This window comes from Ochotona princeps, chromosome 5 (assembly GCF_030435755.1).
Source record: "Ochotona princeps isolate mOchPri1 chromosome 5, mOchPri1.hap1, whole genome shotgun sequence".
Classification (NCBI taxonomy): Eukaryota; Metazoa; Chordata; class Mammalia; order Lagomorpha; family Ochotonidae; genus Ochotona; species Ochotona princeps.
In genome coordinates this window covers 106,606,219-106,633,397 of record NC_080836.1, presented here as the reverse complement: position 1 = coordinate 106,633,397, position 27,179 = coordinate 106,606,219, and the positions used below count along the sequence as shown (strand labels likewise).

Sequence of the window (27,179 nt, the reverse complement as noted above, 5' to 3'; positions counted from 1 at the left end):
CCAGGCACAGGGAGTAACCCCACATCTAAACATTCCCTGCCTGTCCACAGCCCATGCAGACTGCTCGTCTGCACACGCCAGGCCTGTAGGCATGGTGGCTCGGGTCAATGCTCCCAGGGCGGGCCAAGGCACGGGGCAGCCAGCGGCAGGCACACACAGGCCTTCTTGTGAGGTGGGGCCAGTGGGGCCATCTTCCAGCAGGAGAAACTGAGCTGTGTTTTAGGGATGGGGGGCACTGAGGTGAAAGGTCTGGAATGTTACGAACTGAAGCTCTCATGAGAAGACCTGACGTTCATCTCGTGTGGGAGTGAGCCTCTTACCTTGATTTCCCTGATGGAGGGCTCAGTGTCCAGGGAGATGGACGTATCTGCACTTCCCCTCCGGGAGGAAGTCCCGCCCAGGGAGGCCAGCGTGGCCGCGGACAGTCCCGGCATGTTTCGGGACCCCTGGAACGAAATGAGGACAGAAGGTGAGAGCAGACAGAGGCTCAATGACTTCTGGGTCTCATGGTGTCCTGCCTCTGTGCTGATAGCTGGAGGCACCTTCGGGGGCTCTGGGGTCCCTCGTGGCCAGCTGGGGTCAGCTGGGTTAGCCTGAGGCTCTGTGGCGGGCCGTGCTCAATGTCGGCACTGTCCTGCAGGGCCTCCCGCTCCCCTCCCCCCGCCTGCCCGGGACACAGGACGTGGGCCCTGGCGATGACCCTGTGCTGGGTCAGCTTATGGAAGGCACATCCTGGTGACTTCTGTCCATAGTTGGGGACCTTGAAGGCTTACAAGTGGTGTCACACAAGGTTGTCAACAACTCCTACCTTCTCAGTGCAATCCTTCTCTGGTCTCTCTTCAACCTGCAGAGAACAGATGCATGGTCAATACCTCAGCGCGCCACGGTGACAGTATGAATCCAGGGGGCGCGGGGCAACAAAACGAAACTCCTGGAAACGCGGGGCTCCGGGAGCTAGGCTTTCCTGAGGTTCCCGTGCGGGCGTCTCCCTGAGCCTCCCCTCGGGCCAGGCTGCACCTGGAGCAACCCTGACCGAGTGCTTTTGCAAACACACAAATGGAGCATGACCGGGTCGGGGCAAGGAGGCCACTGGCTGCAGAGTGTGGGCGTGCAGGTGCCACACTCACGGTCAGCATGGCGGGAAGGCTATGTCTTGCTGTCCCTGGGCGGAGGGGCCGCCAAGCACCCTCCGGAGGGGAGGCACTGAAGCGACATTAGCACAGTGCAGCTCCCGGGCTGAGGAAACCAAGCAAAGATGATTCAAACAGTTCCACAAACAGGGACAGGCCGAGTCCAAACCCAGCTTTAGCTTAGGATGCCAGTCCAGGGCCTCCCACAGCACAGCTCCAAGTTCAACGCCATGGTCTGATGCTTGAACCTGTTGCACCAACTCACCCACCCGCCTAAAGGTCAGGCCTCACTCCCACCTGTGTGTCCTTGGTGCCCTACGAGCAGCGGAGACACAACCCGGGCTCACTCCCTGCTTTGCACATGCCTGAGCCACAACGGCCCTAACTAGGGACCCAGGCAGGAACGCAGACACCGACACGACTCCGCTTCCACACCCCTGGCACAGCCCCAGCTCCAGAGAGGCTGTCACACACTTTATCATCTCTGAGAATAATAAACGGAATAGAAGAAAGGTGCTGAATCCTGTCCTAGTGGTACCTGCCGTCGGGACCACTGTCGGAGGACGGGGGCTGGAGGGGACTGTGGACATTGTGGGATGCCAGGGAGGCCACGGCTGCTGGTGGCTTCAAGGCCTGGCCTCACCCGAGACCTGGGACACGGGGGCTACTAGACCTTGCGGACACTGAGCAAGGACAGGCCACCACCCTGTGGACACTGACAGGGACAGGCTAGCCACAACAGTCTCTTACTTTGCTACTTCCTGCAGGCAGAGACCTGAGCTTGCTGAATTCACACGGTGATACACGGAACTGGACTGTACCCAGCGCATTCCTGCCAGGGGCCTCCCCTTTGGGGTGGTGTACCCGGGTGTCCAGGCCGATCTGGGGACACGTGGGGGCCCAGGGGTGCTGGCTTCCAGGTCCCAAGGAAGCACTCAGCAAACACACCCCTGCACTGATGCTCTCCCATCCAGAGCTTTATGTGACAGGTAACTCTCTCACTTAGAATGCCCGGGACGGGGTGGGGGCGGGACTCAACAGTCACGTTCCTGTGTGGGACTCCCGCAGGCCATGTGGCGGTGCCTGCTTTGAACCCTGGCCCTGCTCCCAACGCCAGCTCCCTGCTGGCGCACACCACGGAAGGCAGCACACAATGGCTAGAGTAGCTGGGCTCCCACCACCTGAGGCAGACTGCGACTGGGTTCCCAGCACCCGGCTCCTGGGCTCCCACCACCTGAGGCAGACTGCGACTGGGTTCCCAGCACCCGGCTCCTGGGCTCCCAGCACCCTGAGGCAGACTGGGACTGGGGTCCCAGCACCCAGCTCCTGGGCTCCCAGCACCCTGAGGCAGACTGGGACTGGGTTTCCAGCACCCAGCTCTGTCTTGCACTCCTTGCATTCGGGAAGAGACGCACCAGGTGAGCACTCTCTCTAGCTCCCTAGATAAACAAATAACACTTTTTTTTTTAAAGCTGTTTCCACCAATGCTCTTTGACATCTCTTCCAGCTCAGCTGTGCTGCTCAGCCCGCGGGCTAGATGCTGTGTACAGACACAGACTTGAAGGAAGACGTGGCAGCCAGGGCGGGTCCCTGGGGAGCCTCGGCTCACAGATATGCCCTTCCGAGGTCTGTCTGACAGCTCTGGCCAGGAGAAGCTCCTGGCTCCTGTGCTCCTGGCTGTGGGGGATGAGCCAGGCACGCCCTGGACATACCTGCAGCTCATCCAAACCCGGTCCACACAGGGAGGGATGGAGCTGGACACCTGAGTTAGCGGCCACACGGTGGCAGCTAGAACTCCAAACACCGAGGGACAGAGCAGTCTTGTGTCTGATGCACCTGCCACAGGTCCCCAGGGGATGGGGACAGGTGAACGCACACCGAGCCAAGCACCAGCAGAGGACAGATGAGGCAGGGCTTGAAGTACCACCACATTTGCAGGCCCAGACTATTCTACAAACTCTGGGACAGGTGACACAAAAGCCAGTCCTTCAAAAGCCACACCCCATGCACTGTGGCTCCATGTCTCCTCCTGGCACACACCGTGTCCCACCCAGAGCCTGTCTCTGAGTACAGTCAGCAGCGTCTTGCATGCTGGGGAAACTCAGCAACAAGAAGCCATCACCCACAGTGACAGTGCAAACACGCAATCCCCTCGTCCCAGCCCCACTCTCACTTGGACCTGAAATAAAACATAAGGAGAAAGCCTGGCAGCCTGAGGGAGGGTCACTCACAGAGGACAGGGGAGGACAGGTGAGGAGCAGCCGGGCAGCGGCACGCCGAGGTTGACTTACCACTGGGCTGGCACGGGCTGAGCTGGCCCTGGAGGGGGCGCGGGAGCTGGAGGTAAGGTGGCCACTGTGTTCTGAAGGCTGCCCACACAGCAGCCGCCGCCACCAGGAAGCACAGAGAGAAAACAGAACAGGGTCAGCAAGAGGTAGAGCAGGCGGGGCAGCCGAGAGCCCCCGTCAGTGCAGGGGGAGGGGCAGAGGGCATGTGGCAGCCGAGAGCCCCCCCCCCATCAGTGCAGGGGGAGGGGCATCACACTCCCGTCAGGAACAGGGACAGCATCAAGGAATTCCATCAAGCATCAAAGGAGCCAAGAGAGTGTTGAGCTAACAGGAGGAAGGAGACGCCACTTGTCCATTCATCTGGGTGTGCTGGGAGGCCACCCGAGTGTCCACAGATGGCCCTGCGCCCCACGCATGCATGGACATTGGCTGCCTGTCCTGGCATCTGTCCACGCCCGCTCTGTGTGGCCGAACGAAAGCGCCAACGCCCACTCCCTGGACGCCGTGCTCGGTGCTCGCCTGCCTCGCCTGGCGCACCCTTGGGCACTGGTCATCGCTGGGTCTGTCCCTGTTGTAGGAAGCTTCACTTTCCTCTTGCAAGGCAGGGTGGGAGGAGAATTCGGACAGCATCCAGGGTCATGGGTGCTGGCCACCTGCCGTGTCATCAAGAGAACACCTGGAGACCCCCGTCCCACACCCAGACCACCGCACTGTGCCGGAAACTTGATGGAGACTTGGGACGCTGTTCTTGGCGCGAACCGCAGGGAAGCCCAGCTCCTCAGGGTGCCCACGGCTGTCACCCCAAATGTCATCTGGCAGTCCTCCCCACTGCCCCCACCAGAGGTGAGAATGTCTGTTTTGCTTCCTGAAGAATGCTCCGTGGCCTGAGAAAACCGGGCCCACTCGGGAAACACATGCCCAGTGAATAGACTGCAGACAGCCACCCAGCACTCAAAGGCACGGAGCACTCTCGGGGCTCCGCCAGACGGGCTGGGTCAACGGGGGTCAGATGCCCGTTCCAGGCAGGCTTCAGCCTGTGGACAAGTCCTACCAGACTCTCCGTCCCTCAGGCCCTGGCTCAAGCTAGTGGGTTGTGAGGGACTGCTGGTCCAACAGCCTACCGCCTGGGCCCCAAGAGCTCCCAGACCACAGCACACAGCAGGGGATAAGTATGTGGTCTGTGGGCACCTCACATCCCGGAGTCACGTGGCCTATGGGGCCTGACTACTCTGTGTCGGTCACTACTCCCTTTCTGGCTGCCCCGGCGGGCCTGCCTTCTCTGCAAAGGGTTTGGGGCCCACATGTGGGTGCCGGGGACACAGCCAGAGCACGCACACATGGCTTTTTCTGCAGAGGCCTCAGGCAGGCATAGACGGTGAGCCCATGCCAAAGGGCCTGTCCCTGGGCATGCCGAGGAAGGGCTGGTGTGGACACTCAGGCTGCAGCCACTTGAAGCGGATGCCAGCTGGCTGGGGGCAGCGCCTCTCCAGGGCCCTTCCCCTGGTCTGAAGCAGCAGGTGCCAGAGCCAGAGCCTCCACCTCAGCCTGTCCTGTTGGCAGCCACCCCGCAGTGGCATGGGAGGCCGCTAGGAGAGGCTCTCTCTGCAGGCTCACCCAGAAATGAGAGATGTCCAGCATTCCCTCCGGGGGTGCCAGCATGGCTCAGGGGCAGTTCTGCTGGGGTGGGGGTGTCACCCAGGGGTCAAGGATACCTGTCTAGTCCAGGAACTGCCCTTGGAGCTCCCCGCTGCAGGGCCATGAAGCCCTCCCCACCCGCTGCGTGTCCTGTTCCCGGCACCTCTGTGGCTGGACCAGACGATGCTTCCTTCCCTGACCTCCGGGAGGGGGGGGCTGGCCCTCCCAGGGGAGCCCCACAGAGGCTGAAAGGAGAGAAACCTCTGCCCTAGAGGAGCCACTAGTAACACCCTGCCCTCCCAGAGTGCATGCCACGGCCATCTTGACAGGGCATCCAGGAGACCCCTCCCACAGACAGCAGGTGCACTGGGAGCTGCCAACAGCCCCTCCCCACCGAGCGCTGGGGAAGAGGCTCCTCTCCAGGCCCTACAGGCTCAGCCTTTCCTTTCAAACAGTTGCATCTTTTCCACCTGATGATGGGTCAGGGCTGGCTTGCCCCTTGGCCTGGCTTACGAGTTTTCTAGGACCCTACAGCGGTATTTAAGGGCTGGGAAAAATACTTCATCCCATGGGCTTGTGTAACACAAAAACTCATCTAGGCTTACTCAGACGTCAACAACAACTTAGATTTAATGTTCACGACCGACTGAGTCGGAAGGAAAGTGTGGGCAGCTATGACAGCGGAGAAATGGCAGAGTCAGTCAGAAAACAAGTTATCAGCTGGGTAGCTGATTCCAACGGCTGGCTCCTGTGCCACGGGAAAGCGCTGGCCGGCACGGGATGCTGCACTAAGGCAGGACAGGTGGGTTCGCCCTCTCACTCCCATGGGCTCAGCCTCGGCTTTCTTACTGCCGGCCCCACTCACAAATCGACAAACACTGTACCCTGACTGTCCCTTGACTGCGATAACTGAAGTCTATTGTTTCTTTTTTAAATGTTTATTTATTTCCATTGGAAAGGCAGATTTTTACAGAGAAAAGGAGAGAGATGAAAAGATCTTCCATCTGCTGGTTCACTCCCAGATGGCTGCAACAGCTGGAGCTGAGTCAATTCAAAGCCAGGAACCAGGAGCCTCCTCCAGGTCTCCCACATGGGGGCAGGGTCCCTAGGTTTTGGGCCATCCTCTGCTGCTTTCCCAGACCACAATCAGGGAGTTGGATGGGAAGTGGAGCAGGCGGGACACAAACCAGTGCCCATATGGGATCCTGGTGCTTGCAAGGCAAGGATTCAGCCAGAGCTCATCATGCCTGGCCCCGATTCTATTGTGTTAGAAGAAAGAAGTGGGAAGACCACAATATTTTCAAAGGAAATGAAACATGTAATACTCTGAGTATTCAAATCTGTTCACTGCAGGGCTGGTGGTGTGGTGTAGGGGATTAGGCTCCTGACTGCAATACCAGTATCCCGTATGGGGGCACTGGGTTAAGTCCTTCCTGCTCTGCTTCCGATCCAGTTCCCTGTTGATGTGCCTGGGAAGGCAGAGCAGGACGGCCCGAGTCCATGGGTCCTGTCACCCACGAGGGACACCTGGACAGAGTTCCTGGCTCCTGTCTGGTCCTCCCTGGCTGTCACTGCCATTTGGGGGATGCACTGATAGATGGAAGATCTTAACACTCTGTTGCTTTCCTGTTCTTTCTTTCCAAAACAAAATAATCAATCTTTAAAATATCTTTTTAGCCTCCTTGCTTATCCAGAGGCAAAAATACTCGGTGGCCTGTTACATTCTCTTCTGTCTCCTTTTATCGTTTTCTGACTCCTTTACGATGCGACGGTACTACCAGCAGACGCAGGGAGACAGGAAGACTCAGTTAAGGTTATTGTCCCTCTGACCCTGACGCAAAATGATGCGTGAGGACGTTACCAACCAACAGTTCACATTACCCACGGCTTGCTGAAACGGACGGGCTCCACCCTGAGGCGGTCAGTCCCTTCCCTCGGCTGCAGCCACCCGGTGAGCATTCCCAGGGTCCCAGAACCGACAGAGTCGGGAGTGGACATCACACAGTGCTTACAGCGTAGGAGCCGCTGCCCCGGCGCGCCCTGGCCAGGCTGCTCTCATCCAACACGGATGCCTGCGACCAAAACAGAGCATCAGGAGGGAAGCCTTCTCGTCCCCCACAGCACACACCAGTCGCTGACTGTGCCAGCCACGTCCACATGCAGCAAGGCCCGAGGAGGCCACCGCTCCCAGCTCCTTCCCGAAGAGCTGCCGAGCAGCCCAAAGCCAGAGGGAGGTTTCGGCGGCTGTTAACCCCATGCGACACCCACTAGTGTGTGTGAATCCAACACGCCCACACACACCCATGCTAAGTTTCACTTTGCGGTTCCAGGTTTAGTAGATAACTGACAAACGTGCCATTCCCACGCTCAATGTTTAAAGAATTCCCTGTGTGATGCGGCTTCCAAACAAAACATTTAATCGTGTTAATGGTTTTAATACTTTAAAACTCTTTAAATTAAGAAATAGAAGGCAGAGTAGTTGATTCAGTAGTGAATGCTATCAATACAGTTAGTCGTTACGGGTGATCAGGAGCTTACGGCACCACCAATGGCCACGTCAGCCTTTGTTCAGTTTAAAGGAACCTGAGCCGTACTCTGTTCTCCCTGAGAACACGCCAGTTCGCTCAGCCGTGTGCTGATTCACAGGCCAGCGAGTTGATGGAAACCCCCAGCTGCTCACAGTAAGGCTCAGCTGGCTTTGAATACTCAGTTTCAAGTTTCCTGCGTGGCATAAGTGAGTGAATTTACAACTGGAAACTTCCCAGGTTAAGACAGCGACAGGAATGAGCACAGTGCAGTATGCCACACGCTCCAGCACACTGAAAGCCAGCTTGCCTACTAGCGCTGACCACCACAAGCCTCAGGGCGCTGGGGCAGTGAGGTGTAGGAAGCCCACATCTGGCCCGAGGGCGCTAATAGCCGGTGGCTGGTGTAAGCTCCATGGGACGTGCAATTCCCCGCGGGCTGGGAGGCACACGCACCCTGTACCTCCCGGCAGACCAGGCAGCGCCGTATGCGCAGAAGGGCTGCAGGATGAAAAACAAACAGCAGGTTTAAAAAGCCTTGGAGCAGCAACTGTGACAGTGAGAGGGCCACCTGATGGCTTCAGTTTCCATGACAGCCACAGCAGGGAAAGCTGGCTCGCACCTCCCTCTCACAGCATGGACTGCAAGCGGCAAGGTCACGGAACGGATCCCTGCGAAGCGAGTTCCCAGCGCTGGAGACATGACTGTGTTCTAGTCATTTCCGCTCAGGCCTTCAAGGACCAAGGGCTTGGGGAATTGGAAGGTCAGCACTGTCCTCTGCAGCAGACCCTGCTTCAGACAGCGCCCAGGGGGTCTCAACACAGACGCCACACGGGGAGAGGGTGGGGGCCACTGCAGCACGGGCCCTGCGGAAGGACAGCCTGGGAGCCCAGCAGGCGGACACAGTGCCACGTTCCACTGGAGCGCAAGGCAGTTCACCGGGGTGCAGAGGCCCCGTTACTGCGCAGTCAGGCTGGCAGGGAAGGGCACAGCTGGGCACCGGTCACTTGGCCATGCGAGTCGACACTCAGGGAGAGAAGAGGGTGGGAGATTCAACCTCCAAAATATGCCACCTCTGAACCTGGCCTTGTACGAACAGGAAATGGGCGAGAGCCAGTAACGGCTGTCCGTCCGCCTCTGCGGCACAGAGTGGCCAGGACTCTTCCAAATTGCTTCCTGCACACATTTGTGTGAGAAAAATATATTTAAAAAACAAATCAAACCCCAAGCGGAGAACAATTGCTGGAAAAGGCAGCAAGCCGCAGAGACCAGCATCTGGAGCTAAGTGTTCGGAAATACCCTTGTGAGGGAATGACCTCGCACTCGCCGTGCCCTGTGGCTGTGCTGGGCCTCAGCTGCTGAGAACAGTCCAAGCCCAGACAGGACAACCAGGCTGCTGCGATCCACGCAGGAGATGACGCAGCCGCAGAACGCCCTCACCGGCAGTCCCGACAACACGTGGGCGGAATGAGACACAACAGACCAGCAGCCGAGGCTGCACACCAGCGAAGGCCACGCCCTTCCCACGGGAGGGGGAGGAGGATGGCCAGAGGAAGCACAGGTGGCCCGAGCAGTTAACTCACATGAGGCAGCGTGAGGCCACGTCCAACAGGGCAGAGCACGGAACCCACTGACGGCAAGGCCACGGGGGCTGCGAGGGGCCCCGTGAGGCGAGTTCTGACCTCTGAGCGTGGTGGGGAAAACGCACAAGAGACGGCAGCGACGTGGCCGCCACGTGGGGGACAGAGCGCACTCATGGCCTCCTGCAGGGTTCAGACTGCTGAGGCTCTGGGGGTGGGCAGAGCGTTGCTGTACAGGAGCCTTCCAGAGGCAGCGTGTGGCTCCTGATGAATCTGAGGGTGCAGCCTTGGTAGGTGTGTGAGAGCAGGTGGGCCCTGAAGATGCGGCAGGTACAGGAATGGCACTTGGCACACCTGAAGGTGGTCCCTTCCGCTCAGCGTGCTGCCACCTGGAGCTCCCCTCCCAGGGCCTAGTATAAGCCACAGCATGGTGGCGAGGCATGTGGTAAGGTAGGCTGCTGTGGAGATGCCACCACAGTGCAAAAATGCATTTTACAAGCTGGAGGGACTGCCCTGTGTGGGTGCCACACAGTCGGGGCCGACACTGTGGCATTGGGACTTAAACTGTTGCCTGTGGCAGCACCCGCCCCCCATGGGCACCAGTTCAAGTCCCAGCCTCTCCACTTCTGATCCAGCTCCCTGCTAATGTACTGCACCCTCAAGGGAGACCTGGAAAAGGCTCCTGGCTCCCGGCTGGGCTAGCCAGATCCTTGCAGCCATTTGGGGAGTGAACTAGTGGCTTGAAGGTATTTTGCTCTCTCTGTAACTCTGCTTTGAAAATAATAAAATAAACCTTACAGAAAAAAAGCAGCAGCAGCAGCTCCACTGGTCCCACTTGTGTAGAGTCAGGTCACAGCAGGGCAGGCAGCTGCGGCGCTGTCCTGTCCAGGGTCTGCTGGCCAAGCTGCACAGCCGCGACCACTGTGGGGTACAACTTGCGTGACAGACCAAGACAGGGGATGGACAGGAGTGGAGAGAGGAGAACTCTGAGGGTGGATGGGCCGAGGGGTGTCAGGTAGCCTCACGGGGGTACAATGGGCACGCGTGGCCCCCACTAGACTCTCTGCGTAGATCTAATTGTGACCTTTGACCCTTTGGATACAGGTCCTTAATGCATGGGTGGGTCATTTACACGTGAGTGCTAGCCACTTAGCTCCACCTTCTGGTGTCTAGGTCAAGTTCAGTTTTCTGGATGACCGAGTGCCCCCTGCAACAGTAATCAAGGAAATGGGCCAGCTCCTCTCGTAGGTGCTGCGACCCACATCCTCGGGCATGTATGGGGCAAAGAGCAGGGACAGCCACAGGAGGGGCAGAGCGTTCCAATGCAGTGCCCGGGGGTGGGACAGCAGGTGAAGCTGCGGGGGGGGGGGGGGTGAGGGAGCTGGGGTAGGGGGAGATGGTACATGGAGCGCAGGAAGCGAGGCCAGCCTTTGTGGCCCAGGAGAAAGCGCAGGGGTTGGGACAGCAGCGGCTGGAGGAGGGGCGGAGGCCCAGACTGGCCCGTTGGGCTTGCCCATGATGGCACCCTGCTGGCCAGCTGTGGGGCCTGTCCCTAGGGGGGGCCCTGTGCTCATGGCCTCAGCTTGGCTCCATTTGGGCGGTCCTCACAGACTGTTTGTTGGCTTTTGAGTCAGTCTAAGAAAAACCAAAACCAAACCAAACAAAAACCATGCAAACCTTCCTGCTACACTGACAGTCGACTCTATGAGAAGGGAGAGCAGCAGTCTCTCTCTCTCTCTCTCTCTCTCTCTCTCTCTCTCTCTGTCTCACACACACACACACACACACACACACACACACACACACACTGCATGCTACAAAACCTGCAATTGCTGGAGAGAGGATGTGAAAGATTTAAATGGAAACCAACCAACTTGTCCTCCCTGGGTGAAGACACAGTGGAAAGTCCGCCATCACCACCGTAGCTGGAGCTCTGGCACCGAAGGAGAGAAAGGTGTTAGCCGAAGGGCACCTTCTCACCACCCCCGGGGGCGGCCGGGCCGAGGGCCAGCACAGAGCCCTGCAGCCTGGTGTGACCCCAGGGGCCTGGGGCACAGTGCGTTAGGCGGCTGTCTGGTGCCAGTGCCCTGCATCAGACTGGCAGCTCCACTTCTGATCCAGCTCCCTGCTGATGAGACCGGGAGAGCAGCGGAGAATGGCCCACCTGCTTAGGCCCTGCACTCATGTGGGAGACCTGGAAGAAACTCCAGCTTCGGTCTGGGTCTGATCTCTTTCTTGCTCTCTCTCTCTCAAATTCTGTCTTTCAAATAAGTAAAAGAAGGAAGGTGTAAGTGTAGACTCAAGGTGGAGACCACCTGATGAGGAAGCTCTCCTTGTGAGCAAACCCGGAGCCCCCTGGGAAGGGCATCTTTCCACAGCCCCGGGGCCCTAGCCGCCACTGTCTCACTGCCTGGGGAGCTTCCCAACACACCGCTGACTGCCCAGGGGGTGGGACTGTCACTCACGATGGCCTGCTGGAGGCTCCCACCCCGGGGGTGCCCCCCTCACACACTCGCAGCAAGTGTCAGAGTGAGAAGCACTATGGGGGCCATGGGCTCTGAACCAGAGGCTTTGGGAAGCTTGCAATGAGCAGAGCGTAGGTGAAATACAGTAACAGTGGCTTCTGGGGTCCCGAATGGTCAGATTCGGACAGCCAAGCCCGTCTAATACTTCAATATAACGGAGTTAAGGGAGATTCAAATACGTACTATTTTACACAATTAGTCAAAGAAACAAGATGGAAGCCAGAGGCTTTCGGACCGTTTAACACTGAGTAGTCCTGTATGAAGGAGACCAGGAAGCCTAATGTCCCTGGGGTGCAGGCGGACCCCAGACACTGGTGTGGGGCCCTGCTTGGCCCATCCCAAGGCCTGGATGGGTGGGTCGCACCCCCCTCCTCACACAGACGGGCTCTGCTCTCCAGGCAGCCTACCCCTCCGTGGTGGGCTCCGCTCTGGACAGCCCAGGCTGCCTGCCTTTCCTGAGTGGGAACACCCACATCTCGCGTCGGAGCTGGACAGCGTCGGCTGTGAGTCCAGGGCACGCACGGTACGCATCGCCTGGGACGAGGCAAGCACGACGCAGCTTGAACTCCAGACCCTGTCCGACTAGCAGGTTGTTCTCCATGCGCTGTGCCCCGGGGACTCACGCTGAGGGCATGTTCCCTTCCCTCCCACAGCAGGCAGGCAGATGCTAGGACACAAAGCAGCCGACCATGGTCGGGGCTGTGGCCACTGCCTGTACTAACCCTGCCAGATCTTCTGCTTGGGGGCTGTGAGCTGCACAGGTCTCCATCGTAACCGTTTGTCTGTTTCAATGGGGGGGGGGGAGAGAGAGAGAGAGACATCAGTGTGAGGAGGAAGGGACGGGGGGAACTGGCAAGCGATGGCGAGCTGGGAGTAGAGCATGCTTTCTTAGCAGAGCATGGCAACAACAGGCACCCATGGCCATGAGCTCCTCACTGTCAGTCGGCTGCATGTCCCTGCAGCCCCGTCACACTCGGCTTTAATGTCCCTTGCCCCGGAGGTGTGCCAAGCGCGGCCCGGGCAGCTGCCTTCCTCGGCAGTGCCTGGGTTGCTGGTGATGCTGTGGAAGTTCTAGCCTGTGAACAGCCAGGTGCTAGGGCCAGTGTGGGCAGGAATCCAGCCAGGGCCGAAGCGGTTTCCTTCCCGGGTCAGGGTCAGGCCCTTGAAGACCATGGCCCGGTGGGAAGCCACCTCCAGAGAGCCAGAGATGGTCCCTGTTGTTGCTGTAACTAGTTGTTCAGGTTCCTCGCAGGGGGAGGAGGGGAGAAAGGAAGGAAGATAGCTTCCCAGAACCCCTCTGCATGAGGGTCACACCCGCCCACTGCTGCCTGTTGGTTTTCAAAAGGAATTGCCAGGCATATTGGAGCACCTCCCAACCTGTCTTTCAGGAGGGGACATGGGCTGGCTTGCTGCCCCCTCCTCAGCCCCAGCCCCAGGTCCTCCACATGGGGCGGGGGCCTCCTCCCTGTAAAGGGTCACTTGGATGTTTGTCACACCACTCAGGGGTCCCACAGACTGACCCACTTAAAACAAGCCTGCCACTGATGCTAGGTTTTGAGTCCCGCCTACCAGATGAGCTCACGGGCCTCAGCGCTCTAAACAGGCTCTCGCTGAAAACGCTTTGCCTAACGTGCATGGAAAGGCCTAGTGATTCCAGGCAAAAACAGTCACCGTCCGAGCAAGACTCAGCTCCGTCTGGTGTCACACAGCCATCTGTGGCTACACCGGTGTTTGGAGCACACCCAGACCGTTGTCCTCACACAGCACCTGCCAGCACTGCACAGGGCAGGAGTGTCTGCAGGGTGGCCAGTAGGCGCGGGGGCTGGTGGTGGTCCCCAGCCGGGGCTGGGACAGGGCTTTGGCACAGCTGTAGGTGCGGGGGCCGGCTGTGGTCCCCAGCCAGGGCTGGGACAGGGCTTTGGCACAGCTGTAGGTGCGGGGGCCGGCTGTGGTCCCCAACTGGGGCTGGGAGAGGGGCTTTGGCACAGCTGTAGGTGCGGGGGCCAGCTGTGGTGCCCAACTGGGGCTGGGAGAGGGGCTTTGGCACAGCTGTAGGTGCGGGGGCCAGCTGTGGTCCCCAACTGGGGCTGGGAGAGGGGCTTTGGCACAGCTGTAGGTGTGGGGGCCAGCTGTGGTGCCCAACTGGGGCTGGGAGAGGGGCTTTGGCACAGCTGTAGGTGAGGGGGTCGGCTGTGGTGCCCTACTGGGGCTGGGAGAGGGGCTTTGGCACAGCTGTAACATCAGCATGGAACAAATGGCTGAATGAATAGCTAGAGGAATTCTATGTCCGGATCCCTGAAACTCTGGCTACAGAACTAGATCAACTTTTATAATGACGTGAAAACTGGGATGGGGAAGACCACTGCGTGGGGGTCAGCTGCAGGTCTCCCAGCAGAAGGGAGGGGCCCAGGGGCATGCGCTTTAATTGGCATCCTGGCTGGACTTTCTGGCCAGGGACTCTGAGAAGACAAAGAGGACGTCCTGGTGCTAGAATGTTCTAGCAGAGGGTAAATGCAGTGAAAGCTCAAACACCTCAGTGTGGCCAGGCATGCTGCAGGCTCCAGTGGGCAGTGCCATTTGAGTACAGGCAGCGCCCAAGGGCAGCCCACACCACTGCCACCATTCTCCCTGGGAAGGTGAGGGGCCTATTTTCTACACGAGTCAAGAGAGCGTAGAGGGCCTTAGTGACGAGAAACCAGAAAACAAACTTTTATTGAATTAAAAAGGAAAAGAATGAAAATAAAAATAAAAGGTGCAATGCGACCATGGCTCTCACATGCGTTCATCCTGTCACGGACTGGCTCTCTGAATGTCCTGGCGTCTTGAAGGGCGGAGGGCCTGCTGGGGCCCCCGTGGCCACGACATCCCGCGTCCTAGCTCCTGTCCTTGCCCTGCCTCGCGTCCAGCACGTCTCAAGCTGCCAGGCTAGGTCTGCACAGCAGCTCAGCTGCCCAGCGCTCAGAGCGGAGGGCCTACCCAACATCACCACAAACCTAGACGCGTCTCTTCAATGCAGCATTTTTTATTTTAAGCATGAAGCTTACAGGTTTTCAGAACACACAAGGCACAGAAAGTCTCTAAGATACGTGAACAGCAAGCCAAGCACACCGTGAAAGCTTCTGTGTTCACCATGGGAGCCAGCGGCTTGGCAGGGCGCACTCTGTGCCAGGAGTGCCCACATGAACGGCGCAGAGCAGCGGACAAGCCGTTTCCCATTAAGTGAAAGGACTTAGCATTTCATCATCTGAAGCAGCCTCCAAGGCTTTGGAGACACCTGCTCTGAAGGCTAGCACCTTGGTGCCCTGACTGGCTGGCAGGTGGGGGAATGGGCCCACACCCACCCCAGGTTGCACACCTGGTGAGGCTACTATACCCAGGAACATTGCTCCAACAGTAGCCTGCCCTCCCACCCTGCCAGCTCCCGGGTGGACTAGCAGGTGCTGGGCACAGAGGTGAGGCTGCTGCTGGGATGCCCACATGCAGTGGTGGCGGCCCTGAGTCCAGCCGCTGCCTCTCATTCAGCCTCTTGCTGAGGTACCCTGGGGTGCAGTACATTACAGCTCAAGCCAGTGGGAGAGCCGGGCTGCATGCTGGCCCTGGCTTTGGCCTGGCTCTGTCCCAGTTGTTGTGGGCAATGCAGACTGAATCGGCATCTCTGTCACTGTCTTTCAAATACAACGAAAATTAAAAAAAATAAAATAAAAAAAATCAAATTGGTAGGTGGAAAAGATGGATGTGGCTTCTAAGTAAAGCACCGTGACCCTAGTGGGAATTCGTGGTTGCCACCTGCCACAGCACACAGTGGGGTCCACCACATCTCACCCAGACAGGGGCACGTCCGTATTCCACGTCAGGCTACGACTGCCAGGGGCCCACGGCAGCTCGCCCAAACACGGGAATGTCTGTACTCCATGTCAGGTTGTGACTGTCAGGGCACGTGACAAGCCGAGCAGGAGTGAACAGCAAGCAGGGTTGCAGAAAGGCCATCAGAGAGCTATGCAAAACGTACAAGCAAAAAGCAGACTGTGGCATCTAGCAGAAGTCCAGCCTTCACGCTTTCCGTGAGCCACAACTACAAACCCAATGGCACTAAATTCAACTCCTAGGCAACAGCCACCACCTGCATGAGCAGGGCCCCTGACACTGTGCGATCTCCCCAAGTCATACATTCCAGTGATGCCAGGGAAAAGGTACACAGACGCTTCAGTGCCCATTCCTGCACTGCGAGGAATCCTAAAATCCTGCGAAAACCCGAATCCTGCACGCCCACGCCTCTGGAGTAGGGCTTCCCAGCCTCACCAGCTAAGGGCAAGAGACCTGGGTGTTGGCAGCCCGGTGATAAAGGCTGGGATGGTGACCACAAACAGTGCTGAGTGATGCTGGTGCTGCTTGAGACCTGAGAGATGCCAAGTCCCTCCAGGGCAGTCTGGCTGGTCTGTACCAACCAGCACAGGACAGAATTACGGGCCAGTGCGTGGATGGCAGATAGCCCCGGCCCCTGCTAGGGTCAGTATGTGGACGGCAGACGACCCCAGCCCCTGCCACGGGCCAGTGTGTGGACGGCAGACGACCCCAGCCCCTGCTACGGGCCAGTGCGTGGACGGCAGACGACCCCAGCCCCTGCTATGGGCCAGTGCATGGACGGTAGATGACCCCAGCCCCTGTTACGGGTCAGTGCGTGGACGGCAGACAGCCTGGCCCCTGCTATAGGCCAGTGCATGGGCAGCGGCAGACAGCCCCGGCCCCTGGCAGCAGGACTGGCCTGGTCACCAACAGCCGGGACTCTGGGCATCCACAGAGAGGAGGAAGTGAGCATGTCATCTCCAGGCCCGCCTCCTCCAACAGAGACGGGAGAGCCCAGCATGTGCACTGCAAACCCAGCTGTTCTCGCCCCTGCTTATCACAGAATTCCTTAAGTGCACTCAACGTTGCCTGGCCAAGCAAGGCCACTTGTCTGATTATGATGACTGATAGTGGGACGGCATGCCAACGCCTCATTGTAAAGTGTTAGGGCTGCAGTGGTTCCCAGCGCTCGGGGTCAGGAACTCCTCTGGGAATGTTCCCTGAATGGGTCCTCTGCCCTCTGCCCTCACTGTAGTCACCCACGTGTCCTGCCTCCCAGAACAGGCCTGAGGAGCCGCTGTCCTGGGGGAAGCTGCTGAAAGCTTGTGACCTACGTTTCCGGCAAAGTCTCCACGGTGATTTGGTCACAGAGCTAGTGACGAGAGACGGCGACGCAGGTGCCCAAGCCTATGCCACAAGTCTGCAAGCTGCCCATTTCGTGCAGACAAAGAAGCCGCACAGGGGCAAGTGGCTTCACGGTCACAGAGCGGACAGGAGCCAGGTCCTCTGTGCTCCCTACAGACCAGCACATCCCTGCCCTTGGCAACACACTCCCCAAGCCCCGCGCGTTTTCCAACACAAGATGGATGGCTTGGGAATGCTCAGGGCCAAACGCGCGTCTGTGGTCATCACCCACCATGCTGCCCATGGGCAGAGACACCCCAGAGCTGATGCAAGGAGGGGCTGCTGCGGGCAGACAGGTCTCAGCTTCAACTTCTGGTCCCTCCCCATCCCCTAGACAGCCCGGGGCAGCCCCGCACCATGTGGACAACCTCATCTTGTGGCCACCTTCACTGCCACTCCCACAGAGTGACTGTGGCATGCAGCATGCTGGCACCTCCTGTCCATCACAGCCATGACACTGAGACCCATGGGATCAAGGCACAAAGAAAAGCCACAAAAGCCATTCTGGGAGGAGGGTGACACCACCATGCCTGGGACACTGGCCGGCCACCAGGAACCAGACCCCACCAGCCAGCTCTTAAACAAGCATTTTGGTGGCAGGACAGGGACTGTCAGAGCAGAGGGGGCTGCGGGAGGGACCCACGGGCAGGGGTAAAGGAGCAGCCCCCCGCCCAGCGCTGCTTACTAACCCACAGGCTCCCGCGGCTGCCCACGGACATGCCCTCATCTTCATCGGAAACCTACAGGGAGCAAAGGACGAAAGCAGCAGTGAAGTTCACCCCGGCAGGACAAGCGGTGGGGCCTGCCTGCCCCCACCCGCCTGAGCGGGCTTCATGAGGAGGTTGGTATTCACACCACAGGGACGCACACGTGAAGGTTAGTATGCAAATTACTGATGGGCACGGCACAGCAAACCGAATGTCCTCCCTGCATGCGCCCTTGTGCCATTGTGCCATACACACCCCCTTCACCGGATTTACAACAGAATCTTCAACAAGCTGAGTCCAGGCTCTCTCTCGGCCACAAAGGTCACGGGAGAGACACACAGGGACAAGCCGTACAGGCATCTCACACTTCCTTGTGCCCAAGCAAGCTTCGCTTTCATTCCACGGTTTGTCCACAAGTGTTTGAAAGCTCCCCCCGTGACCCCAGGCTCTGGGGAGTGTTAACTGCCTGCACCAGCAGCACAGGGGGTCTCAGCCTCTCAGGGCACACTCCAGCAGACGGGGGCACACGATGCACGCAGTACTGACCGAGGCAGTCCTCCTCGCTCTGCGAGAGCAGCGCTCACTGTCTTCCTGCCGGGGCAAGGAGGAGACAGCAGAGATTACACACCTGGGACATGAGCCAAGGAGATGCCCGGAGCTGGCCTACCGATGCAGCAGCCAGAGCCACTGGCTCTGGGTCCACAGCCTTGGCCGTACCACCGCGGAGGAGAGGCGCCCCCAAGTCACCGTGGAGCAGGTGCTGGGTCCCTCTGCGGCATGGCCCATTCCAATCCACCTGTCCCTCCACCCCCTTACTCTCTTGCTGGAGGAACTGGAGTGCCCTCTCCCAAAGGCCCAGCAAGCTTGCGGCCCAGCTACTCTGTCTTACAGTTGCCGAGGCACGTGTGGGTGCCTCTAGCTACGCGGCCCACCGCTACAAACCCAGGCTGCGGCTTTCACCTGTGTCTGGAGGTGCGCCGCCATCTCAGGGGCGTCAGAGGGGCCTCAGAGGACGGCTGTACCACACCACCCACCACGCACAGGTGCCTGAGGTTTGGGGATCCCCTACAGTTCCCCAGCTCATCTCAGCAGGATGCTCAGGAGGCTGCTGCAGGGACATTAACCAGCAGGAGGGGCACCTACCGCAAAACGCTTCCACTGCTGGGCCTCCTAGAAAGGGCTAGAAGATCGGGAGTGTGGTCAGGTGAGCAAGCTTGCTATCAGCCTGGAAAGGCTTCTCCGCAAAGTCAGGGAGGCCAAGAATTTCCTCACCAAAGAGCAGTGGCCGTAGCCCACAAGGTGCAGTGCAGCAGCAAGGGTGGACGAAGCCTGGACAGGGGCCAGGCTGCTGAGGGAGCCAACACAGTCGGCGTACCTTCTGGGTTCCAAGTGGAACCTGTGGGCCCTGGAAAGTTCCAGAGCCTGATGGCCTTCTGCCCGAGAACACAGGGAGGCTGTGGGGCTGCAGTTGTCTGTGGTCTGTTTCGAAGCAAGCTCCCCACAGGGACGTGCCAGATACAGGCATCTCCGGAGGAAGGCCTTTTGATATTAAATTATGGTGCCACAGAAGTCATGGCCCTCATTAAACCGTGCAGGAATCGCATTATAAACCGGTTAAGCCTGGAAATGGTAATCAGGGCCTACCATCCACTGCTCGATGTCGCCCCATTTCGTATCCAGCCCGTAATACTTCTACAGACAGAAGGGAGAAAGAGACAGTTAGGCAGGAAGTGAGGGAGGGCCACACAGGCACTGCAGGAACATGCGTTTCTATAGGAAGGGTGCTGGGTTCTGCGGGGTGCCCTGCCCCTGCCCCTGCTAGCTCAGGCACCTGAGGGCACAGCACTCCCCGGGCAGTGGGCAGCGTGGCAAGGTGAGCCAGCTGCAAGCTTGGCTGTCAAGCTGTTACACATCTGCAAAGCTAGTGTGCCCAGGAACAAAACTCCCAGTGAAGCTAAAGTTGACAGCCTTTTCTGTGTCCCGACGTCAGCAAGGAGCCGACTCCGTGGATGGGGTGGCTGCTCCACCCCTGGGACCCTCGACACCAGGGGGACCTGGGAACAGACGTCCTCCACAGGTTGCTCCAGCCCATTACGCATGTAGCAGGCAGAATGGATCCTGCATGGGACAAAACCATGCAGCCTCCCAGGTCGCTCAGGGGCTAAGCCCTCAAGCCCACCCCTGCTCGGCCGGACCACAGCAGGAGCCAGAGGAGGAGCCAGAGGCAGGCCGTGGGGGAGCCCGGCAGTGGGCAGGGACCAGCGGGCAGGCGCCCACCAGGGGGTTCTGTCACATACTGAACTCTTCTCATCAGAAGGGGGAAAGCAGGGCGAGCTGGAAGCCAGAAGCACAGGACCCAACCGTGCGGCTGCTGCCGGGATAGCTCTAACTTCCCCCTGCCGGGCAGCTGGAGGTAAAACGCTCTCAGGATGGCAGGAAGTGGGGAAACGGAAGGGGAGGGAGGACTTAGCACTGCTACTGAAAGGGGCTACGCCATGAGGCTCTCGTCACGTTGCTTCTTGGACTGTATGCAGCGCAGGCAGCCTCGGCTCAGAGCCTGTTTCTGCCCTTAGCGTCCGCTTTCAGCTTTACCCCTCTGGCATTTCATGGCTTAAACGGCAAAGAATATCTTTATTAAGAAATGGAGTGGAACCTGTGCTGACTGGAAACTCAGTGCTTCTGAAACCCCTGCTGTTTGCTTCTTCTCCATGCCCCTTGGGCCTGCCTCGAACCCTGCACGGCGCCCTGTGCTCTCTGCCTGCCAGACGGGAACCGGGCTTCGAGGGCTTTCACCTAGTGCACGGGTGTTCTGACGAAGGTGTCCACAGGCCGGCGTCTCGCATCCCTCGGCAAACACACGTGCGATTAGCGAGCAGGCCCTGTGTTAGCAGCAGCGGTGGTGGGTATGTGCAGCGTCAACGGTGCAATTAGCCCGTGAGTCATGCAGCAGGAGCAGGGCCAGACCCGGAGGCAGACGGTGGCTTGCAGAAATCATCACACCGCCTCCCTCTCCTCCTCATACACCCTGGCTGGGGAGCAAAGCTGCCCTGGACATGCTGTCACTGCCCACCGCACCCCTGCCCTTCCTGGGGAAGCGCGCTCCCGCACTGCCCACTGTGTCCAATCCACACTGGACAACATCCTATCGCGGTGTGCCCTCATCACCAGTGTCGGGTGTTGGGGTGGTGTGGCCAGGGAAGCCTGCACAGCAGTGCAGGCTTCAAGGCAGGTGCAGCTCCCTGTTGGTGTCCTGGGAGGGCAGCGGATGAAGGCACTGGGGCCCCACCAGCCACGTGGGTGACCAGGATGGAGTTCAGGCTCATGGGCTTCTAGCTAGCCCCAATCTGGCCGGTGTAGTCATTTAGGGAACAAACTGGGACTTAGATCGGATTTTTTTTTTCTTAAAGAAATCATTTTCCTTTTGGAGGACAGTGCAAAGAGGAGCGGGAGGTCGTGGGAACCTGTGAGCATGCATGCCCATTGGGACCCATTTCTGCAGGTCCCCAGCAAGTGCCCCCACGCGTCTCCAGTGCACAGGCCCTTCCAAGGGAACATGCGCATGCAACAGAGCCAGCCGACAAGAGCCTACCTTCTGTACCTGATAGATCTACCCAGACGGACCCGAGAAAAAGAGAAAGAAACATGTCATTAGAGCAGCAGTGACGTCAGGAAGAAAGGCTGAGGAGGGAGGATGTCGCCACATTCTTAGAACTGTACCCACGAGCCACAGCGAATCCGTTCTCTTTGTATTAATATCACACTAACACACCCACACACCCAGAACCAAGGCCTTCAGGCAACCAGGACTGTGATAAAAGCTACTGCGCAGGTCAGCAGTGAACAGTGGTGAAGCAGGAGCGAGCATGTCCAAGTGATGCTGAGGAAATGAGTGGGCCATCAGGAACTCACAGGCCGGCCCAGGCGGGGAGACCCGGCCCGTCCACCTGCCTGCGGGTGTGGCCCTCTGTCCTGCTGGTGGACACTTCACTGTCCTCATCATGTCTGTTCAACCAGGTGCGGACAGCCAACGACCAAGGCCGGTCAGGATGACAGCAGTGAACACGGCGTCTCCAATCAGCACACTCACCAAGTCGGCAGAACGTCGGGGGGGAGGACCAGGGCAGTGGGCTGGGGCTGGGCCAGGGTCGTGGGCAGCACCCTCTCCAGGCCTGGTAACAGATAAGCACCCCGAGGTGCCTCTGAGCACCTCTCCCTTACACACAGCCATCAGGGATCCCCACCCTGTTACCAGCTTCCCCCCTTCAGCTCCTGCAGGTGCTGCCCCATCTCTGGGAGCCCCTGGCTTGCTCCCACCTGTGTGCAGGTGGGAGGGTTCCCACCCCAGAGGGCAGGATGGGCCCCACGGCCCTGTTCGGACCCCAGAGCGCCAGTCCTCCAGGTCCAACACGGTCCTGTGGACCATATTCATTTCCTCTGAATCAACAATTTAAAATGCCAGAGCCCCAGGGACCTCAGATTGTATAACCTCAAATTGTGTTAGCTGGTTCTAAAAATAGCCAGGCCCAGAGACCTGATAGGCGAGCTGGAGTCAAGAGGCGATGTCAGTGCACCTGCTGAGCTCTCAGTGCAGGTCCAAGGTCATGGCCTCTACAAGGGTATCCAGGAGGGCTCCACCTACACCCTGCACATGGCCCCATGCCCCGCCTTCCTGGCAGCCGGATGACGACCGAGAGCAAAACCATTGCTGAGAAATGTGTACTTTGTGTCCGGCATCCGTGCTGCAGTCCTAGCGCTCGGACAAACCTGCTTTTCAAGTTGCTGCCCGGCTTGGATCACGTGTCTCACCTGCCCCCACTGGTGGCGCTCACCTAACTGCAACCCTGTGGTCAGGGTGCTGACACCACCCCACGGTGTGCACTGCTCCCGGGGTCAGGGTGCTATCACCCTGCAGTGTGCACTGCTCCCAGGGTCAGGGTGCTGACACCACCCCACGGTGTGCACTGCTCCCGGGATCAGGGTGCTATCACCCCGCGGTGTGCACTGCTCCCAGGGTCAGGGTGCTGACACCACCCCACGGTGTGCACTGCTCCCGGGGTCAGGGTGCTATCACCCCGTAGTGTGCACTGCTCCCAGGGTCAGGGTGCTACACCACCCCACGGTGTGCACTGCTCCCGGGGTAAGGGTGCTATCACCCCGCGGTGTGCACTGCTCCCAGGGTCAGGGTGCTGACACCACCCCGCGGTGTGCACTGCTCCCAGGGTCAGGGTGCTGGAAGGTCCCAGTGTGACCCACCAGCAGTCACCTTTCTGGATTTGGGCGAATGTGCTCACTGAAGGTCTGTGCTGCCTGCCTGTAAGACTCAGTGGCCCTGTAGGCAGGGAGCTCTCTGGCCACCTTCCCTCACTGCCAGAATGTCATCTGCTTCAAGTCGCCTGAACCCTCCGAGCTCCCAGCAGAGCTGCGGTGTGTCTGCAGATCCGAGGACGACAGCAGCAGAGCTGGGGAGTCTGCCGTCCCCAGCTGCCTCGCATCTCCCAGGATAGCTCCTGCCCACCTCTCAGCCCTCAGCCCCAGGAGCCGCTGTTCTCTCGGCCCCTGCCCAGCACCTCCTGCCACGTGCCCAGCTGAGGCAAAGCGGGGCAGGGGAGCCTGGACCAGCACAGGTCCTGCTGTGACATCACAGCTGGGAGGGAGGCCGTGCCAGGTGCGCAGGTGGCAGGGGTCCACACAGGGCAAGTGTGACACTCAACTTCTGCACCCGCTCCTCCAGGTCCTCACCCCACATGTAGAAACAACACCCCTGTGGGGCCGAGACATCACCAGATCCCCAGAAATCGCCACCCAACTCCCCCAGCTTCTGGTCCCAGGATTTTAAAGTTTGGATGACTTCCACCAGGCAGCTGGCCCTGGCCCTGGCGGGTGTGGCCCAGGGAGGCCAGCTGGCGTGTCTGTGGCTGTCCCTAGATTTGTCAGGCGACCTCTGTGAGGCTGTGCTGGGCAACAGCAGGTCTGGAACTCCCCGGGTCAGGCTGTACAAGGCCCTGCTGCTCGCACCCTGGGTGAGTGTCTTCTGTGTGCAGTGCTGGTGGAGCCTTCCCTGGGCCTCCTGCGGCTGGCAGGAGCCTGGAGAGCCAGCCAGGGCCCCAGGCCTCACTCCCTCCCACAGCCGTCAGAATGAAGTGGCCCAGGCCCTTTCCCATCTTTGGTAGTGAGGGTGCTTTTCAATGGCTGAAGTGCCTGAGCTCAGATGTTCGCTTTTGTCACGCTGACCAATCCAAACGCAAAGCTGGGTTTCCCTGGCCACCAGGCAGAGAAGGCCTGGTCGGCTCTGACCATTTCTTGGCTGAACTTCTCTGAGTCTTTATGGTCCAAAACAAAAACATTGGCCCAGGAACTCTGTGTTCCCATGGATATATTTCATGAATTCTACCATTAACTGAGTAGGGATGCAGCTTCACCAAAAGTGTGATTTGGAACACTTTTTGCACATGCGAGACGCCCAGCATTGCAGGACCGGACATCTGTGCTCCGCTGGAAGTTACCTCTCTGCCTGAGATGGGGCGCCGTTGCCAACACTGCTGTTCAAGCTGGGGCAGTGGGCTCCGTGTGCAGCTCCCCTGCCTCTCGTGCCTGATGCCCCATAGCAGCCCTCACAGCAGAGCCACGGGCCACCAGGCCACTCGAGTCCCATCAGTGTGGCAAAGCTCAGCAGAGCCACAGAGCGCTCCCTTACAGCCCTCGCGGGCTGCCACCTCACAGACTGGAGGGCTGCTGAAGCAGCAGGGGACTCAACTGGAGATGGCTCCAGGCAGGGGTGCTCCTGGACGTGCACACAGGGGCAGCTCCCGCCGAGCCCTGGGGAGTGGGCTACCCACAGCCACCGGCACAAGCTGGTACCGCCTAACCAGCAGTGCTCCGATGCCAGCCACAACAGGGTGGCCGCTGCCCACTGAGCGGCCCACTCAGCACCCCTGGGGTGGCTGCTGCGGCGGGTGCAGAAACCAGTCATGACCTACATGCTATGGGCTCTCAGTGTCTGCTGCATGGGCTGGAGTATCAACAGTGGATCAAGAGCCCGAAACAGTGACTGGGCGCGGTCACCTTACACACATAAACACTTACAGGCCAGGCTGGAGCAAACTAACACCCACAGGAGGCCCTGGCAGCTGCTGCGAGTGGCGGAGTGGGAGCCTGCAGGGCTCAGGGCGGGGTGGTGGGGCTCAGAGCAGGGGGCAGGCGGCGGGGTGCCAAGGGTCTTGGGGGGATTGCGGAGGAAGTGTAACATGAGAAACTGGGTGGGTTTCATTTCCTGGCAGCGACATAAACTGGCCTTTGCATTCCATTTCCCCTGTGAGCGGCGTGAAGCCCCCTGGTGTGGGGCAGAGGTCTGCTCCTCTCTCCGGGGGGTTCTGACTCCAGACCCCTGGGGAGGGGAGCCCTTGGCAGCAGAGCCAGACGCTTCACACAGGCACTAGGGGTAGAATGGGGGAGGATTCATCTCCCAATTTCAAAACAGCAGTGTGACCCAGTGCAAGGGCTCCGGAGAGACGCTGACCCGTGTTTCTCTGAGAAAACATGAGAAAAGCCACAGACAGAAAAACCTAAGCTAGCGGTAAAACATCCCACAGCTGGGCGGTGTCCACCACCGGGCTGACGTCTGTAGCCACGGGGGAAGGCGTGCGGCACGCGTCATTCCCACACTGCCTCAGCCCATCTTCGCCTGCAGGCCCAGGACCCCCGGACCAGCAGCCCGTGAACCCACAGGGGCTCCTTCTGGCCCCATCACTACCCTGACTTGGGGACCGCGGTGCTAACTAAACCCCTAGGCTTCACTTTCTGGAATCTTCTCCCTGGAAGACTATTCTTCCCCAGTGTAGATCTGGTGGCCCCTCCGGGCAGGTGAGGGGCCCTGGGTCCTCACAGGGATGTCTTAGGAAACACAAGCCAGAAACACAGGTTTTCATCTTTAACCTCGCAGGTGGAAACATGGCTCCAGCTTTAAATTCTGCCACATGAGGGGCTGGCAGTAGGTTAAGCCACCGCCGGAGACGGCACTGCCGTACCAGAGTGTTCACCACCCCAACCGTGGGCAAAGAGCTCTCCTGTCAGGGTGGCTTCTGCTCAAGGCGGAATGCAGCAGCCAAGCACACGCACAGGTGTGCAAATACATCACCTCCCACCTTCTCACCCACAGGGCTTGTCCTGTCCCCTGCCACATCTGGGCGCCAGGTAGCCTGAAACCTGCTCAGTGCTGTGGAGACCACTGGGGAGGTACTTGTAAATGAAGCCAAGTCTGAAAGCTGTTAACCCATTCATCTTCCTGGTTTTGGTTCAGAGGACCTCGATTCCAGTTCAACAGTCAGATCCGGCACCGTGGCACCAGGGGGACGCTGGGCTGGGCGGATCCACGCAGGACACTGGCCTACGACCTGCACTTAGGGTTACATGGGCCATGCCTGCTGCCCAGGCATGTGCGCTCCCTGCTAGACCCTAACCCACAGCCACAGGTGCGACATCAACGGGACAGGTGCGTCCACAGTGACAGGGTGCTCCGCACCGGCAGCCTGTGCCAGGAGTTGGAAGAGCTGCGCAAAGACCGCCTTCCCCAGAGCCGGCGTTACCTCCTTCTGCTGCCGCTCCAGCTCCTTCATGCGGATCTCGCGGGCCTCCGCTCGGGCTGCTCGCTTCGCGGCCAGCCTGGCCTCCGCCTGAAAAAGATCCAGAGGTTGCATGAGAGGACAGGCCGGCCAGCACCCTCCCGAATCCATGGCTGATGGTGCTGCTGGGAGAAGACCCCGTGTGGCAGCACACAGATCATGCACGTACGTGTTGGGACGGTCCCAGGAGGGGCTGTCGGGTGCAGCCCGAAGGGCTAAGCCGCCATTTTCCAGGCCCCCATGGCAGAGCCCCAGCTGGGGTCTGACTGCTCCATGGCAGAGCCAGTTTCCCACCCGCAAAGGAGTCCAGATGGGCCTCCAGGCTCCTGGCTTCGACCAGGCCCAGACCTGGCTGTTGGGGGAGTGAAGCCGTGGGTGGAAGATGCCCGCCCCTGCCACTCAGCCTTTCAGTCATGGGAGAAATGGCATTACGGTAGAGAGGCGCCCCACAGAGTCCACGGGAAACGCTGCTGAAGAGAAGCTTATTGTGGCAGAAGAAACACAGCAAGATGGTAGTGCTTTTCAGAAAATTCATTTCCATGAAAGTTTAAAAAGACTTTTTGAAAATTTATTTGTTGGAAAGACAGATATACAGAGAGAAGGACAGAGAACTCCCCAAGTGACCACAACAGCCGGAGCTGAGCCAAGCCAGGAGCCTCTTCCAGGTCTCCCACGTGGGTGCAGGGGCTCAAGGCTTTGGGCCGTCCTCCACTGCTCTCCCCGGCCACAAGCAGGGAGCTGGGTGGGAAGTGGCAGCTGGGATACGACCCGGTGCCCACGTGGGATCCTGGTGCAGGCAGGGCAAGGATGTAGCCACTAGGCTATTGTACCAGGCCTGTTCTTCATGAACTTTTCGAAGACCTCTGGTGTGCAGGGATGTCAGCGTGATGAGGGGGCACCAGCTTGCCGGTTAACTGGCGGTGC

General features: G+C 59.2%; 1 protein-coding gene across 18 annotated transcripts in view; it reads right to left on the bottom strand.

The window, feature by feature from the left end:
• LRRFIP1 (LRR binding FLII interacting protein 1) overlaps nt 1-27,179 on the bottom strand; it is a 100,865-nt gene that overhangs the window by 20,064 nt on the left and 53,622 nt on the right. For 6 of the 18 annotated variants that reach the window (XM_058665188.1, XM_058665173.1, XM_058665180.1 and 3 more), the window contains exons 2-9: nt 26,220-26,306; nt 19,282-19,329; nt 18,184-18,228; nt 17,620-17,670; nt 12,406-12,465; nt 3,422-3,499; nt 809-844; nt 321-446 (exon numbers count right to left, since the gene is read on the bottom strand). In XM_058665188.1, coding sequence (XP_058521171.1) covers nt 321-446; nt 809-844; nt 3,422-3,499; nt 12,406-12,465; nt 17,620-17,670; nt 18,184-18,228; nt 19,282-19,329; nt 26,220-26,306 — 531 coding nt within the window. Of the gene's footprint in view, nt 1-320; nt 447-808; nt 845-3,421; nt 3,500-7,065; nt 7,126-8,034; nt 8,080-12,405; nt 12,466-17,619; nt 17,671-18,183; nt 18,229-19,281; nt 19,330-26,219; nt 26,307-27,179 lie in introns of all 18 variants that reach the window. The other 12 variants (XM_058665189.1, XM_058665183.1, XM_058665186.1 and 9 more) reach the window with 6 other exon arrangements.